The 15,778-nt window shown below is 37.6% G+C and overlaps 2 protein-coding genes across 3 annotated transcripts in view; one reads left to right on the forward strand and one right to left on the reverse strand.

Moving 5' to 3' along the window:
* Positions 1–857: 857 nt before the first annotated feature.
* On the reverse strand, positions 858–2,220 carry ripply3 (ripply transcriptional repressor 3). Its single transcript, XM_053476233.1, is given in 5 exon segments — positions 858–1,529; positions 1,532–1,665; positions 1,824–1,879; positions 1,989–2,040; positions 2,126–2,220. Coding segments are annotated over 5 exon segments (378 nt in total). The 3' UTR covers positions 858–1,488.
* A 3,732-nt stretch (positions 2,221–5,952) lies between these two features.
* hlcs (holocarboxylase synthetase (biotin-(proprionyl-CoA-carboxylase (ATP-hydrolysing)) ligase)) overlaps positions 5,953–15,778 on the forward strand; it is a 28,293-nt gene continuing 18,467 nt past the window's right edge. The window contains exons 1-6 of one of the 2 annotated variants that reach the window (XM_053476273.1): positions 5,953–6,013; positions 6,122–6,289; positions 6,430–6,576; positions 8,823–8,985; positions 9,171–10,102; positions 10,218–10,400. In XM_053476273.1, coding sequence (XP_053332248.1) covers positions 6,008–6,013; positions 6,122–6,289; positions 6,430–6,576; positions 8,823–8,985; positions 9,171–10,102; positions 10,218–10,400 — 1,599 coding nt within the window. In that variant the 5' untranslated portion in view covers positions 5,953–6,007. Of the gene's footprint in view, positions 6,290–6,429; positions 6,577–8,822; positions 8,986–9,170; positions 10,103–10,217; positions 10,401–15,778 lie in introns of both variants that reach the window. The other variant, XM_053476272.1, reaches the window with a different exon arrangement.

A 15,778-nucleotide genomic window follows, 5' to 3' on the forward strand; every position in this document is an offset into this window, starting at 1 on the left:
GTACAGTTCTTACCATAGCACTCAGTGGTACGATAACTACCTTACAAAGTGTTGACCAATCAAATTAATTATTTTGGATGGAAATTACCATTCTATAAATCAGATAAGGAAATTTTGGGAACTTCAGTGTTGTGACATCAATAGTAAGATAAGCTCTTGGCAGGTTTGGCCTGAAGATCTTACCACTACCAGGCAAATGGGGAAAAAATACAAACCACTCTTTTTTTGGAGGACCTTTTAGGACTTGCTTGGACCAGTGAAATTAAGACAGATGTGGAGATTTACAAGTTATGTGGGTTGTGTAAACCTTTGCACCCAACTGTATCAGTTGTCACATAGTAGTTCAGGATTTTGGTTTCCTATGAACTGCTCACAGTGTCTTTTTGGTTTAATTATTTTAAAGTTGGCACAGGCACAAACTTTTGCACTCAACTGTATCTTAGTTTTTTATATATATAGATTTTTCTACAACTGTGCTAATTTTATAATGTATTCTTCGCAGTGATTATTTAAATGCAACACTTGTTGAATTCAATTGTTAGACACCGTTTAGTCATAATGTTTTCTTTTGGTGGTGTTTTATTCCCAGGGTATAAACAATAATAATAATATTTGTCAATGTGTGGATTAATATCTTACTCAAGTTAATGAAAGGGTTCTCTTCATAATTTGTGTTCCTGGATTGTGATGTTGTCATATGTACTATGATAAGTTAAACTCCTTTTTAAATAAATCTTTATTCAGTCCGTACACAAGAAAAATACACATTACATAAAAGTATAACACACTATCTCTATGAAGACATTTGTAATCTAGTTTTAATAAAAATGTACAATGTGATATTAATTATAATGTCATGCACTATGCAGTATTCCACATGCTTGCATTTAAACCAGCACTAAGTCTCATCTGCACTCCTGAGGAAGTAGAATGTGATGAGGTGGGTTTGAGACACTTTCAGGTTAAAGGTGTGTTTATGCTTTATTGGAGTAAACAGTACCAGTGCAGCATGGTTCCGTAACTCAGTTGCGCTGTGTCCATGCACCATGTATCCTGCTTTCTGAGTCCGGTTACCGTGATCGCCTGTCCTTTCATGAGTCTGTTTCCAAAACAGCAGCTTTTCCTCAACAGGAAAGGAGAGCGTTGGATGTTTAACACCAAATCCAGTGCAGCTATACAATTCAGTACAACCCAGCTGTGTTAACTGTAACATTTCTGTGAGCTGTTTCTATGTCCACATGACAAATAATCCTTGTTCCACTGTCGAGCATGTCTCTTCCATGAAAATGCATTTTAGTCTAGAATTATTCTTATGAGGAAAAACATATATATAAAGACTTATGTGGGAGTCCAGCTCCCCAAAGGTCAAAAGTAACAACTGTTTCTGGCTGGTAATAAGGATGACAAAACGACCACTAATGTCCACAAACTCACATCATAACACAGCAAATATCCGCATCTATAGTCCATGTATTAAGTATCCTTCCTTTATATGGTCCTTTTTACTGGAACCCTGAACTCATGTCTGATTCATCGTCGTCCTCCTCTTCTGAGCTGGAGTCATCGTTATAGAAGTGTAGAGTGGCTTGAACTGGAAAGCTGGCAAGAACTTTCCTCCCCAGATGAGACAGGTAATCCTGGATCTTGGATCTGGGCATGAACAGTCTGTTAGATGAAATTGAAAACATTATTTGCATGAAATTTTTTGCATTCATTTTGCAGATGCTTCAAACACAACAACTGTAGTAATAGTAAAAACTGATTAAACAATGCTTAAAAAAATGATGGTCATTTTTAGACATAACATAAAAGTCCCAACTTACCTCACTGGGTGGTTAAATCCTTGCATGTCAGACACTTGCCTGGATCCAGTAGCTTTCTATATTAAAAACGAAGAATTTTTTTTTAGATTTAACAAACAATTGATAATTACATTATGCTTTTTAAACACTGAGTCTGAAGACTTATTTTTTATTTTTTATTTTTACCTTTTTAGTGTCTGATATAGGAGGAGTCCACGGTCTCCATATTACCGGACATCTGTAAATAGAGAAGAAAAACAATAAATAAAAAATTTAATAAAAAAAACAAGCAAGAAATGGCAAATAAAGAATACCAAGTTTACCCAGTGAGCTGTGCAACAGGTTCTGTTGGATGACATCTGTTCGCTTGTGTATGATCTACAGGTAAGATCTTTGTAGTGACACCAGGAGGGAGCATCTCGCCTGTTGTGGACAGACTGCTATGCTAGAGTGGAGTGAGCTGCGGTTTATAAAGGCGAGCATTATGGGGGCAGGGTGTTTTAGTGATGTCATGATCTTGCCAGATAACCTTCTGGCAGTATGTTTAAAAAGTAAAGCAGATGGACTGTATAAGCAGGAAAAATGAAAAATGGCTAAAGAATAAAAAAAAAAACTGCTAAAGATTTTTTTGTTTCTATATAAAATAATTCTATATATGAATCACAAAAAATTACTGTACTTTAGCTGGGTGAATTATGATAAATTATTATTTTAAAATACACACATCCACACATGAAACTTTGTTTTTATTCATTTTACAAATAAATATTAAAAACATAAAAACAAATTACCCTTAGTCACAGGATTGTGCAGGGATTAATAGGTATTTTAAGTCAAATGAATAAGGACCAAATAGGAAAAGCATAATTTCTTAAAACAATTATTAAGTTATTATGACATATGTTGTTAAAACCACAAACTGTAAAAAAAAAAAAAAAAAAAAAAAATGCTGTGTCTGAACCAGGCCTACTGCCTTTGGGAACTTTTACATGTTCTGTCGGTGTCCACTGGGTTCCTGGGACACTGGGTTTTGCAGTTGTTCCACCTTCCAAAAACAAGCCAACAAATGCCCTGGCTGTGCTAAATAGCCCAAGGTGTGAAGTTTTAATACAAGGAGTGTTGACAAAAAATACTGAATTAACCATTTAGAAATTACAGCTGTTTTATTCCTTCCATTTTTACAGGTTTAAAGAATTGAAGAACTGGCTAATTAAAAGTTAGTTTCATTTAATGACAAATCAAGGAGATAGAAGGTTTGACATTGAGGACAAGCTTCGCCAGGCTTTGCTGCTTTGGTAACTGATTACTGGAACTATCAATACTCAGACTAAAGAAGTCCATGGAAAAAGGCTGACCAGGTGAGGAAAGTAGACCTACGTGCGGTTAATGAGTTAAATCTCACACCCCTTACATCCCACATCTCAACATGTAGACCAGTGGCCTTGACCTGTCATGAAGTCACTGGAGAAGCTGGTCCTGAAGCACTATCTTGCAGTTCACTTATCAGCCCCATATCAGTGTGGAGAATGCCCTCATCTTCCTGCAGCACAGGGCTTACACTCATCTTAAGGAGGCAGGCAGCACTGTTAGTGCTTTCAACACTCTATGCAATAAGCTACTAGACATGCAGGTGAATACTCCACTGGTGACCTGGATAACCAAATATCTCACAGATCAACCACAGTATGTGAATATGCTGAATACCGTGTCAGACACCATAGTGGGCATCACGGGGGTCCCTCAGGGCATTGACTTGTCTCCTGGTCTGTTCATACCTGTTCCACCTGCAGTAGTTTTCCGATGACATCAGGATATCAGGAATGGTCAGGATGGTGAGTACAGAAGTATGGTGGACAACTTTGTTGATCGATGCAGACAAAACCACATGCAACTCAACTTTTTAAAGTTCTTTTTGTTTCAAAGACAAAAGAATTGGTGTTGGATTTGAGGAAGCAGAAAACCACCACTGCTCAAATCAACGTCGTGGGCACTAAAGTGAAAATTTTTTTAAACTATAAATATATAGGTGTCCACATAAACGATAAACTAGGCTGAACTTAAAACACTGATGTTCAGTCTAAGAAAGGTCAAAGTCGCCTGTACTTCCTCAGGAGACTTAGGTCTTCCAATGTCTTCAGAAACATACTGCACCAACGAGCGCAACAGGAAGTCTTTCCTTCCTGTGGCCAGCAAACTGTATAACTCCTCCCCCTTCTGTAGGGAGGCAAGCTAAAATAGCCTGGAAACAATAGGTGCATTAGTCTTACGTCTGCAGTTTGTAAACCAGGGCTCCTCAAAATCATGTGCTATATCTATTAGCAATATTATGTGCATGAATGTCGGTTTGAGCCCAGCTCCACCAGGTTGGCGCTGTTGCGCCCTTTAACAAGGCCCTTAACCTCTGTCTGGTCCAGGAGTGCCGTTTAATGGCTGACCCTGTGCTCTGACCCATAGCCTACTAACAAAAGCTGAAATATGCAAAGAATAAAGAATTTTACTGTGCAATAATGTATATGTGATGATTAAAGGTGGAATATATATATATATATATATATATATATATATATATATATATATATATATAAAATAACTTTTATTTGATTACTCTTGAAACAGTCTATGGTTTACTGTAACGCAGGGGAAAGTTTTCTGTTTCAGGAGAGGTGATATATAGTTTAGTTAATTATATGTAAAGGTAACTCTGAGTTAATCACCTACAACAGAGATGAAAGCCCTCAATATTAGGTCTCGGATGATATACAGTAAGTCACCATGGCAACAGAAGAAAAAGAGCCCCATATTGCTTCCTAGTGGTGGTAGCAATATTAATGTACTGAAGCAAAATGTATACAGTATTTAGAAATATTAATGAACTCATGCAAAATAATGTATTTAAGGAATAAGCATTAATATATATATTTAAATATTAATGCCAACATTATTTTAAATACAGTAATAATAATTATTATATTATATTATAGTTTTTATGCAGGTGCAGTTAAACATTCACAATACATAATTGGCAGCAACTGAAAATTAAATATACCAAAATATAATTAAATTTCAAAGTTTCAATACAGGCAGTGGTGTAGTGGTTAGCACTGTCACCCTGCACCTTGTCTTTGTGTGCATGGAGTTTGCATGTTCTCCCAGTGCTTGGTGGGTTTCCTCCGGGTACTCCGGTTTCCCCCCACTGTCCAAAGACATGCAGGTTAGGTTAACTGGTGTTCCCAAATTGCCTGTAGTGTGTGTATGTGTGTGTGCCCTGCGATGGATTGGCACCCTGTCTAGGGTGTACCCTGCATCATGGCCTAAGTGTCCTGGGATAGGCTCCAGGTCCCCGCGACCCTGAATACAGGATAAAGCGGTATAGAAGATAAGTGAGTGAGTGAGCTTCAATACAAGTAATTGTTTAATGACCAAACCTAATCAAACTCCCTTGAAATGACATTTTCAGCCAACGCTACTAGTATTTATTATTGTAAATTATAAATACAAGTGTTTAAATTTACTCTTATAGGATGTTTAAAAGTGACCTGCATGCTCTTTAATGAAAAAAAAAAAAGGTTCTTGTTTAAGTTTATATATTACCAGAGATCTGTGTGTGTGTGTGTGTGTGTGTGTGTGTGAGTTTGCATGTTTTCCCAGTGTTTGTGGGCTTCCTCCAGTTTCCTCCCACAGTCCAAAGACATGCAGATTAGGGTAACTGGCGTTCCCAAATTGCCCGTAGTGTGTAAATGTGTTTATATGCATTGCCCGTGTAGTCTAATCCAACAAAGAGCTACTGTAGCTCAAATTTCTGAAAAGGTTTTAAAGCTGGTTCCACTAGAAAGGTGTCAGAACACATTTTTCTGTTGGATTCTGATCAATATCAAGCGGGTGGTAATAATGTTATGGCTTGTTGCGTTTATTTACACAATAAATTGACGCGTTATATTCAATTTTAATTTGAAAACCTGTTCTCTATTTTTTTTTTTTTAATATTTGGGATGACAAGACGTCAAAAAGAAGCGGGTTTTATAATTAATTTTTTACAGTAATTTATGTAGTACAACCAATTTTCATTTTTTTTTTTTTTTAAATGTATGTAGCCTAACAGTTCTACTGTATATATGCTCTTAAGAAGAATCACCCGCGAGCCCGTTTCTAAGCGCGTGACAGACCGGAAGAGGCGGGGCATTACCTGAGACAACGCGGAAGCGAATATGACGGCAAGTTTGTAATCGTTTGTAAAGCCTTACGGGCTCCATGACAGCAATGTCTATTCGGCAAACATGTTGATAACGCTATGTTACGTCTACCTGTGGGTGCGCTTTCAGAAATGCTACACGGGGGTCATACGGAGTGTTCTTTTTAGGCTGCGTGCAAACCGAAGCAGCTTCGCGTTCTGCGCGCAGAGTTTCAGCAGCCTGCAGAGCCCCAGCTCCCCCGAGCACACACTCCTCCTTCAGCTCGGTAACAAAGTCATCTACATCACCGAGCCTCAGGTCAGTCTTCTGCACACTGACAGCACGTAGGACATTTCATTCACTAACGTGAACGAAAGTGGAATGAGTGGTGTGTTGTGTTCCTGTAAAAATAAATGTTTTTTTTTCTTCTTTTTTTTGGCTTGTTTTGTTGTACACAGGCGTGTGATGACCTGAGCAAGTGGACTTCGTTGCTCAGCTCTTCTTTGGTCCCTGACCCAAAACTGGAGAACATTGCTTTTATTATAGAAGCCACAACAAAACTGACAGCTGTTCAATCTCCTTCAACACCAAACACAAGGAAGAAAGTATGTAATATTGGTAGTGTTTAAATCCTCACACACTCAAAAAAACATCCAACCAGGGCCAAAAAATTAATAAAAATAAGAATGACACAAATACAAATTTTTCACATGTTACTGTGGTATAATTACAAGCATTTTGTAAGTATCAAATGTTTTTTATTAACAATTACATGAAAGTTATTCAAAAAGTAAATATCTGCAATGCTGCCCCCTTTTTAATCCTGTGTCATCTCATCTCAACTCTAAAGCGTCCTGAGACCATTCATGTGTGGGGTTACTTCTCAGCCAAAGGATTGTTCACACTCACAATTTTGCGTAAGAAAACAGTCATGCATAAAGAATGGTACAAAAACATCCTTCAAGAGCAACTTCTGCTAAACATCCAAGAACAATACATTTTCCAGCATGATGGAGCACCCTGTCATAAGAAAATGTGATGAAAACATCTGAAAACAAATGAACAAAACATCTATTTTTTTTTATTTCAAACTTAATTCCGTTAAAAACTGGTCAATCCTCAAGAGGTGGGTGGTCAAACAAAAACCCACAAACTTCAAACATTGATTATGCAAGAATAGATTGCTATCAGCCAGGATATGGCCCAAAAGTTGATTGACAGCATGACAGAGTAAATTGCAGAGGTCTTGGAAAAATTGCACTGCACAACATGACTCTTTGCATAAACTTAATGCAATTTTTAGTAAAAGCCACAGACACTTATGAAATGCTTGTAATTATAATTTGTTATATCATCATAAAATCTGACAAAAATATCTAAAACACTGAAGCAGCAGCCTTAGTAAAAAATACTATTCATATAAATTTTTAGCACGGTTTTACATGAATCCTCATACAGAGCCTTCTAGTGATATCCGTCTAGGGACAGCTGTGAACATTCTCAAAAAGTGCCTTTATTTAAACCAGCTTTAAGTCGTATTAAATGATTTGATCACATTATACAGGCCTTGTCAACACAACACCACTGTTTATTTAAATATGCTGTACCTGTTCTCCTAATCGTATGAGACGTGATCACTGGACAAATTAAAAACTGGCATGACTTAATGGCTGTCCATCAGTACATAGATCATATCAGAATAGATTTTAATACTAAGTTTGGTTCGGCATATTAGACATATTATTAGGCATATACCAGGGAGTAAAATAAATTGCTAAACTTTTTTTTGTTTGTTTTTGCTCAACAAAAACAGTTTTTATCATGTACACAATCAGGCAAAAATTTGATAAATGGCTTCCAGATTTAAAACTGCAGAAGTTAATCCAAGTACACACCATATTGGCATCCAGCAAAGAACAAAAATCCCCTTTTAGTTAAATCCAATGTCTTTGCTTCACTGTACGTGCACCAGTCTGATGCCACTGTACTTGTTTTTAAATTGACGCGTCCAGTGGCAGTCAGTGCTTTTTTTTTTGTATTATATATGACTTTATTTACATAATGAGACACATCTTGAACATTTCTTAACTGAATCTTGTATTAGAGATGAGGGGCGAAATAGTTTCAGTTGTGAATCATGATTTTTTTGTGGGTTGATTTATGCATCTCCACATTGACTCCATAATGCACTTTAAATTATTTATTACCTTTTTAATAGAGATGCACTGGGCGATCAGCCAGTGACTGGAGTTGGTTGTTTTCTAGCTTGATCAGCCATAACTGATCAGCCTTTGCTGAATTTCTTTACAAATAATAATTATGGCAGATGACAGCGATATGTACTGCTCAGTAAAAACTTATCTTTTTGTAAAATTTAATTTTAAGTTAAATATTAAGCTCTTGCATTTGAAGTTAGTTTGTATTGTTTAAATGCTTTTTAAGTGAGAAAACGAATGCTATAAGGAATGGGCTACGTTTAATTACTTAGGTTTAATTCTGTTGTGAAGCTGTCGAACAAAGCTGCGATATAAAACATTTGAGTTATCACAACTATTTCTAATTTTCAAGGTCTTAAAATTGTAATAGAATCAGAAAAAAATTATTATTCATATTGAGGTTATATTGGTTGGTGACTGGTGATTCCCATCCATAAAGAAAATCAACATTTTGCATTGTCATGCCTCAGCTTTTTTAGAGGAGGGGAAGTTTTAAAGTCACTAACATGACACTTACATGACATGACAACAAGTCATTTACCAACCATATTTTTTTTCTATATTAATGAATGTACCTGTGTTTCTGATGCATTTGTGCAGTGTAGATTCGCACTGACTAATTGTGTTGTATGCAGGCACTGAAGTGGTCAGACTATTGCCTTCCTCTGGCCTGCAGCCCAGGACAGCCATACAGAGCAGTGGCTGAGGCGAGCCTGGATAACTTCAGCACTCTGGGCGTGGCTTTTCTGGAAGACCGACTGCAAATGGAAAATGGCCTCATTCCTGAAAAGATAGTTTGTTAGTTGAAAAATATGTCTTTCAAATTAAATGCATTTATAGCATATTAAACTGCAATTCAGAAATCTTGAAAGGCTTGTGGATAGCATTTGGCTTAATTCTTGTTCCATTGCACTTACTATGAGCTTACTGTCTTGTGTACTTGATAATAGTTTTTTCCTTCTTTTTTATTGTGTCATATGCAGCTGTGTTGCTCAGGGAATCTGCACTGAAAGAACTACTTGATAAGCAGCAATCAGACCTAGATAAAGAGTCTGACCCAGTTATAAGCAGCATTCCAAAGGACGCTGTTTTGTCCTCCGCTTCTCCGAGTAAACAGCGGGCTGAAGATATCCTGCCAGATTCCGGGAAGAGCACATGTGAAGCATCGTGTGACCAGCAGGCAGAACCAGAGCACAAAAGTGATCACCACCACATGGAAGGTCACCACCTGCACCTCTCCAGCTGCCACGAGTGCCTGGAGCTGGAGAAGAGCACCATCCAGTCAGTGAAATATTCCTCAGTCGAGAACATCCCGGACCTGCCTGATGATTACTCGGACACAGATGTTGAGGACGAAGCAGATGAGGCCTGGAAAAGGCTTGACAATACAAAAAGCAAACCGCCCAACGTCCTTGTGTACACAGGCGGCTGTGAGGAGCGATACAGACACGTGCACTCACTTCTGGCTGAATGTATCGACACTGACCGCTACGCTATCTACCCCCTGCGGCCGCAGCAGGCACTTGAAGAGCCATGGCTAGACAACACAACGCTCTTGGTGCTGGTCACAGATGAAGTGCTCACGTCTGAGCTGCAGCTGCGCTTCCTAACATACCTAGCCCATGGTGGTAAAGTCCTGGGTCTGTCCTGTTCATTGTGCCCCGCTGGGCTTAGGTTACATTCACGGGAGGAGCAACGAGGTCAAATCTGCAGCTTGAGCTTCATTAAATCAGATAGCACAGAGGTACAGCTAAGTGTGTTAGCAAGTGGGAATGTTTATGTACGTGAAGCGCATGATACTAGCACTGGAGAAGTGGAGCTTTGGGGAGAGCTGAATGCCAATGGAGAGGAGAAAGACATGGTTATCGTCAGAGTCACTCACGGCGAGGATGGTGGAGAAGCTGTCCTGTGTCAGGTATAGAGAAAGTACTTCTAACAACAAAAAAAAAGATGGACGAGGAATATTTTGGTTTAGCAAATAGTAACTAGCTTTTTTTTGCTTTCTTTATCTATGTATCTTTTTTCTCCAGGTGCATTTGGAGTCAGCCCCAGACTCTGAACAGGTGCAGGACAGTGCTGGCTTCTCAGAGCTGAAGATGAGTAATGCAAAACGCTATGAGGTCCTGACGGAAATCCTCACCTCTCTGGGTATCAGCTGTGAACTTAACCAAGTGCCTAAACCCAGCCCTATTTACCTGCTTTCCACCCAGTCGGTAAGCTTCACCCTGAACACACAAAGCAGCATTCTATAAACATATTAATGCCACTGTGCTGGAGTTCACCAGCTTCTCCTAAACAAACAGAGACATTAGAGGTCAGAGCCAAAACCTGACTGTTTTTTGTTACATTATTAACAGCTCAGAGATCCCACGTGTGGTGCCTCACTTTAACGTTATCGCTAACTCTTTATCAAGGTTTCTCCCAGTTCATCTTAAAATGCAAAAAGTTAATCCCCTGTGTGGTCATTGCGTTATGCTTTTAATTTCGGCTGTAGATGTAGGCATAACACTGGCATTAAGTCACTGAGAATTTGCATTATTTCAGAATTTCAGTTATTTATGTCAGTATACCCTTTTTTTTCAGCTAAATGGTTATTCGCCTTACACTTTAAGTTAGAATAGTTCTGTGACAACTTGTTTGACTTGACCCTTCAGTGCACACAAAATGGTCATAAAGGATACGGTTCAAGGTGTCCCAGAACTATTGGATTCATGTACAGAGCATGACTAAGTATTATCTGGTATCTGATCATACTTATGCTCAAGAAAGTATAGTGTGCATGAAATTAAAATTCAGTACTGTGCAAAAGTCTTAGGCATCATATTATCTTTAGTACAAATGCTGTTATTTGTGTTTATTAATGTCTGCACTATTATCTACAAAACCATTCATTATTTTTAAATTAAAATGAATAACTAACATTACGGACAAATATTTGCATGCCTGTAAAGAAAGCAACATGACAACCCAGTTTTCAGATTGTAACAAAAACCCCAATTGTAGGCTCTTGTGTTTTTTGCATGAAAATAGAAAGGACCAAGTATGATACAGTTACCTGAAGAACTCGTATTCTCTATTCACTCGCTTAGTCAATAAACCTCCCAGCTCTTTTCTGTTCATAAAACTGCACTGATTATTTTTAATAAATACCCTTTAGTGCTCTTTATTGAAGTTTCTTTTATGTAGGATACATGAAAGAATTCTTCTTTTATGCCCCATTTGTGCTCCTTTTGCACAGTACGGTATTAAAGTCTTAATTATTGCTTGTTATTGGATTATTTTTCATAGTTAATTTTTTAATTTTATTTTTATCTCAAAATGTTAATGAATGTATGGTTAAATATTCCCGTTTAACATTTGTTTTGTATGTTTTTAAAAGGCATTTTTAAACTGGGTACTAAAGAAACAATTATTCTATGTTTTTTTTATTTTATTGATTATTATTAGGAAACCAAAGAGGGTAGGGTTAGGATCTTTGGATGAAAGAATGAGTTAGTACATTATAGTGTTGTGGTGATTATTCAGGCATAGAGGACCAGGTAGAATAATAATAATAATAAAAAAAACAAAAATAAAACATTGTACTCTAAAAAACATGAAAAGACCAATCTTAAAGTGGTTTGTCCACATAAAAGTTTTTTTTTTTTTTTTTTTTTTTACATTGTGGCCATGTGCAGCTAATTATGCACAGTCCACAGCAGATGCATGTAGTGTTGTACTGAGCTTCACATTTTACCCTCATCCATCAGTGGAAACATGGCAACACAGCTGACCAGCTATTATTCAGGCGGTTGTTTATTTTAAGAACAGAACTGAACACTGAATTGACAATAATAGTGGATGTTGTACACAACAGCATTGCTGCATCACTGATAGGCTGACAGCTGTCCACAAATAAGAAATATGCAGCTTAATAACTGCATTCCTTCTGTGCCTGCAGTGTTCCACAACCAGCACTGTAGCTAGAGCATTAGCTAAATTAAGCGACTTAATGGTGTAATCTCAGTTAGGTAATCTTTGCACTAATAGAGGGATTGTGTGTTCCTGGTGTGACTCGGGCAGTTGTCGTGGCCATCCTGTACCTGTCACGCAGGTGTGATATTCGGATGTACCGATCCTGTGCAGGTGTTGTTACACCTGGTCTTCCACTGCGAGGATGATCAGCTGTCCTTCCTGTCTCCCTGTAGCGCTGTCTTAGGCGTCTTACAGTGCGACATGGCGATTTATTGCCCTAGCCACATCAGCAGTCCTCATGCCTCCCTGCAGCATGCCTAATGCACGTTCACGCAGATGAGCAGGGACCCTGGGCATCTTTCTTTGGGTGTTTTTTATAGTCAGTAGACAAGTCTCTTTAGTGTCCTGCGTTTTTAGAACTCTGACCTTAAATGCCTAGTTTCTGTAAGCTGTTTAGGTCTTAACGACCATTCCACAGGTGCATGTTAATTAATTGATTATGGTTAATTGAACATGCATGGAAAACATTGTTTAAACCCTTTACAATGAAGATCTGACAAGTTATTTGGATTTTTCCTGAAAAAGGGACGTTTCTTTTTTTGCTGAGTGTATATATATATATATATATATATATATATATATATATATATATATATACACACAGACACCTATAATGACTAATAAAAATAAAAGACACATATAACTAATAAAATTATATAGTTAAAAAATGATTTACAAATCAAAGTATGAAAGGTGCACATTGCATATGTACTCAGCACTGTTGCCGTGAAACCCTACCAAAGTTATTTTTGGTACAACTTCTTTGCCCCAAGAAATTATAAACGTTTTTAAAAAATTGTAATACTACAAAACCACTTATGAGTAATAAGTATTTACAACACTGTAGAAAAGTAGATATGCTACACATTTTATCAAGACATAAATGACAAAACAAACACCCAAATTAAGTAGACGGATTTACAAAACAAATAGGATGTCCTGAGCTGTTTGTTTGCTTTCTCTGCCATCACTAAAATTGGCATTAAGGGGGTTTTCCTACTTAGTTTCCTTTATATAAAAAAATGTCCAATGTATGTAAGCTGTGGCAGTCACCTACAGTACATTTATGCAGAGAAAAAATAAAAGTAAAAGAGTGTGTATTGTAATCAGTTGAAACACTCATTAACTGCTGAAAGCCTAAAGTCTGGCAGTAGTTTAAAAGTTTAAAACTCAAACAGGTTTTAAACATACAAATAAGCAACATCTCTTTTAGACAAATGCAGTTTGAAATGCTTAGAGTTGACCACTATGTGGCAGCATGGTTCCATGAAACTTCTTGCACAGCGACACCACTCTTGCAGCACTTCTCTGCCAAATTTAAGTCATTTTCTCAAGTTTATCACATTATGATAAATATTTGTAAAAATTTTAACGTAAACCAGGCTTCTCTCATTGGAATGGCGTTCTTCTTTAAAAATGTTGAAATGCCACTTATTTGATAAAATATATGTTTTTTTTTTTTTTAAATAAAGAAAAAATGTTGGCTGATTTTTGTGGTCATAAAATTCTCCAGCTAGAGACATTAATCAGAATGTCAGTGACGTTCTGCGCTGTTTTTAGCCTGGCCCGGTTCCTGAGCAAGAATAGTAACTGAATTTCAAACAGCTAAGGAGTTTAATTTTTTTATCTTGAGGGACAAATTCCATCTTTCCGTAATTTCTTTAAAATTATGTAATTTTAATGATTAATGACATTATACTTACGACCATACTTTTGGCCTTCTCAAAACCAAATCATGATGTCGTATTTTTACACATTTAATTTGGAAATCTGCTGCTGAACGCTGCTTTAGTCTGCTGAACCTTGGACACTCTGGAGCCTTAACTGAACCTTGGACATCAGAGCTCTGTTCGGTTTTTTTGTGGTCTGCTTGGCGATCATTTACAATGTGATGTTTGAGTGATTCCTGACAAGTTAGTCATTTATTCATCCACTTGGCCTCAGCCGGCCTCTCAGAATATAATTTCTTCGAACACAACACATTCTTATTTTAGTTTTTAATAGGGTTTGTTTGGGTTCGAGTATGACATTTGACCCCTGTCCCAACCACTCCGTTACAACAAGCAGGCTTCTGATGAAAAGGCGATTGCTTCCAGACGGGAGCTGTTGCTCATTGGAGGAGGAATAGAGCACACTCTGTGCACCTTGCTCTGGTGCGAAAACTGTTAGTGGGCGTTGCCTTTCACAGCTCACACAGGGGGACACCAGTAACAAGCGCACACACACACACACACACACGCACACACACACACGCACACACACACCAGTGCAGATAGTGTTGAACCTTTCCTACCACTCACATGCTCTGATTACCTTTTTTTCTTCCTAACACATACTTATGTCTTGTTTTACTTTTTCTTCTCAGTGTCTGTCCAACATCTCACTTTCTATTACCCTGCCTTCACACTCTCAATCATCTACGTAGTCTTAATGCCGCAGTATTCAACTGAAGATATAAGAACTAAACAGGACCACCCAGTCTACATGTCACTTATTAAATAGTTAATATAATTTAAATGTTGAGATGCTGGAAAAATCAATTCTGCAATGTATAGTGATTTTGTTGTGTGGCAATTTGCGCATTAATAAACTGACTCCAATATATATATTATATGAGGTTGCATTTGTAGGTAAAATGGTGTCGTCCCTCTATAATGTGGTCTGCTTTATAATATTCAGAAATTGGCAGACTGTGTGGTAGAAAAAAATATTTGTGAAGCTTGCTTAAAAAAAAATTATGTGGGTATTTATAAAATTGTGATACTTATAAAATGGCAATACAAATCAAATCAGCACCTATGTATCATGATATGGTATCAGGTGGTCCCTGATGATTTCCATCCCTATTAAAATGCTACCCAGTCCAGCTCTTTGTTCTCTCTCTATTAGTGGTCCATTTCGATGGAGGTTTGTCTGGGGGAGGGGATTATCCAGATTCAGAGTCCCCTTGTTGTTCTGTTATATCTGTCAAAGAAGAACCACATTTAGTGCAGTGCTGGAACCCCTTTAGCGTCTGTATTAACAGGCCCACTGGGACCCCGTTATCCCCACCTTCTTACAGTCAACACAATCAAGACGTGCCGATAAGCCATTCTAATTGATTAAACATCAACGTGCTCTCTCATTGCTAAACCCACTAATTATAGCATTATCTCTTCTCAGAATTTAGCACCAGATGTCCACTAGCTGGGCTTACTTTCAAGAAGATGCCTTGAAAGGAACAAGTCTAGCAAACCATTAAGTTTGACTAATTCCCATAATATGATTTATGTTGAGATGTTTAGTTCTGTTGTGTCTGAGATTAGTTTATTATGCGGTTAGGTCCTCTCTGCATGTTAGCGGTGGCAAGTACACACACTTACTCTCAGATTAAAAGTATGTCCTTTAATAGAGGTACCACTGCATGATGCCAGCTGTTTGGGTTATTTCTGGTGAATATAATTGCATAAGCAAAAGTTTCATGACTGTGTAGACAGAATGGCAACATAAAACATTACCAAACATACATACATGGATGTAAGGGAAAACCTTTATCCTGTGATGAAACCTTTCTATCCCAATCGGACTGGGCTACCAG

Source organism: Clarias gariepinus, chromosome 17 (genome assembly GCF_024256425.1).
Source record: "Clarias gariepinus isolate MV-2021 ecotype Netherlands chromosome 17, CGAR_prim_01v2, whole genome shotgun sequence".
Taxonomy (NCBI): Eukaryota; Metazoa; Chordata; class Actinopteri; order Siluriformes; family Clariidae; genus Clarias; species Clarias gariepinus.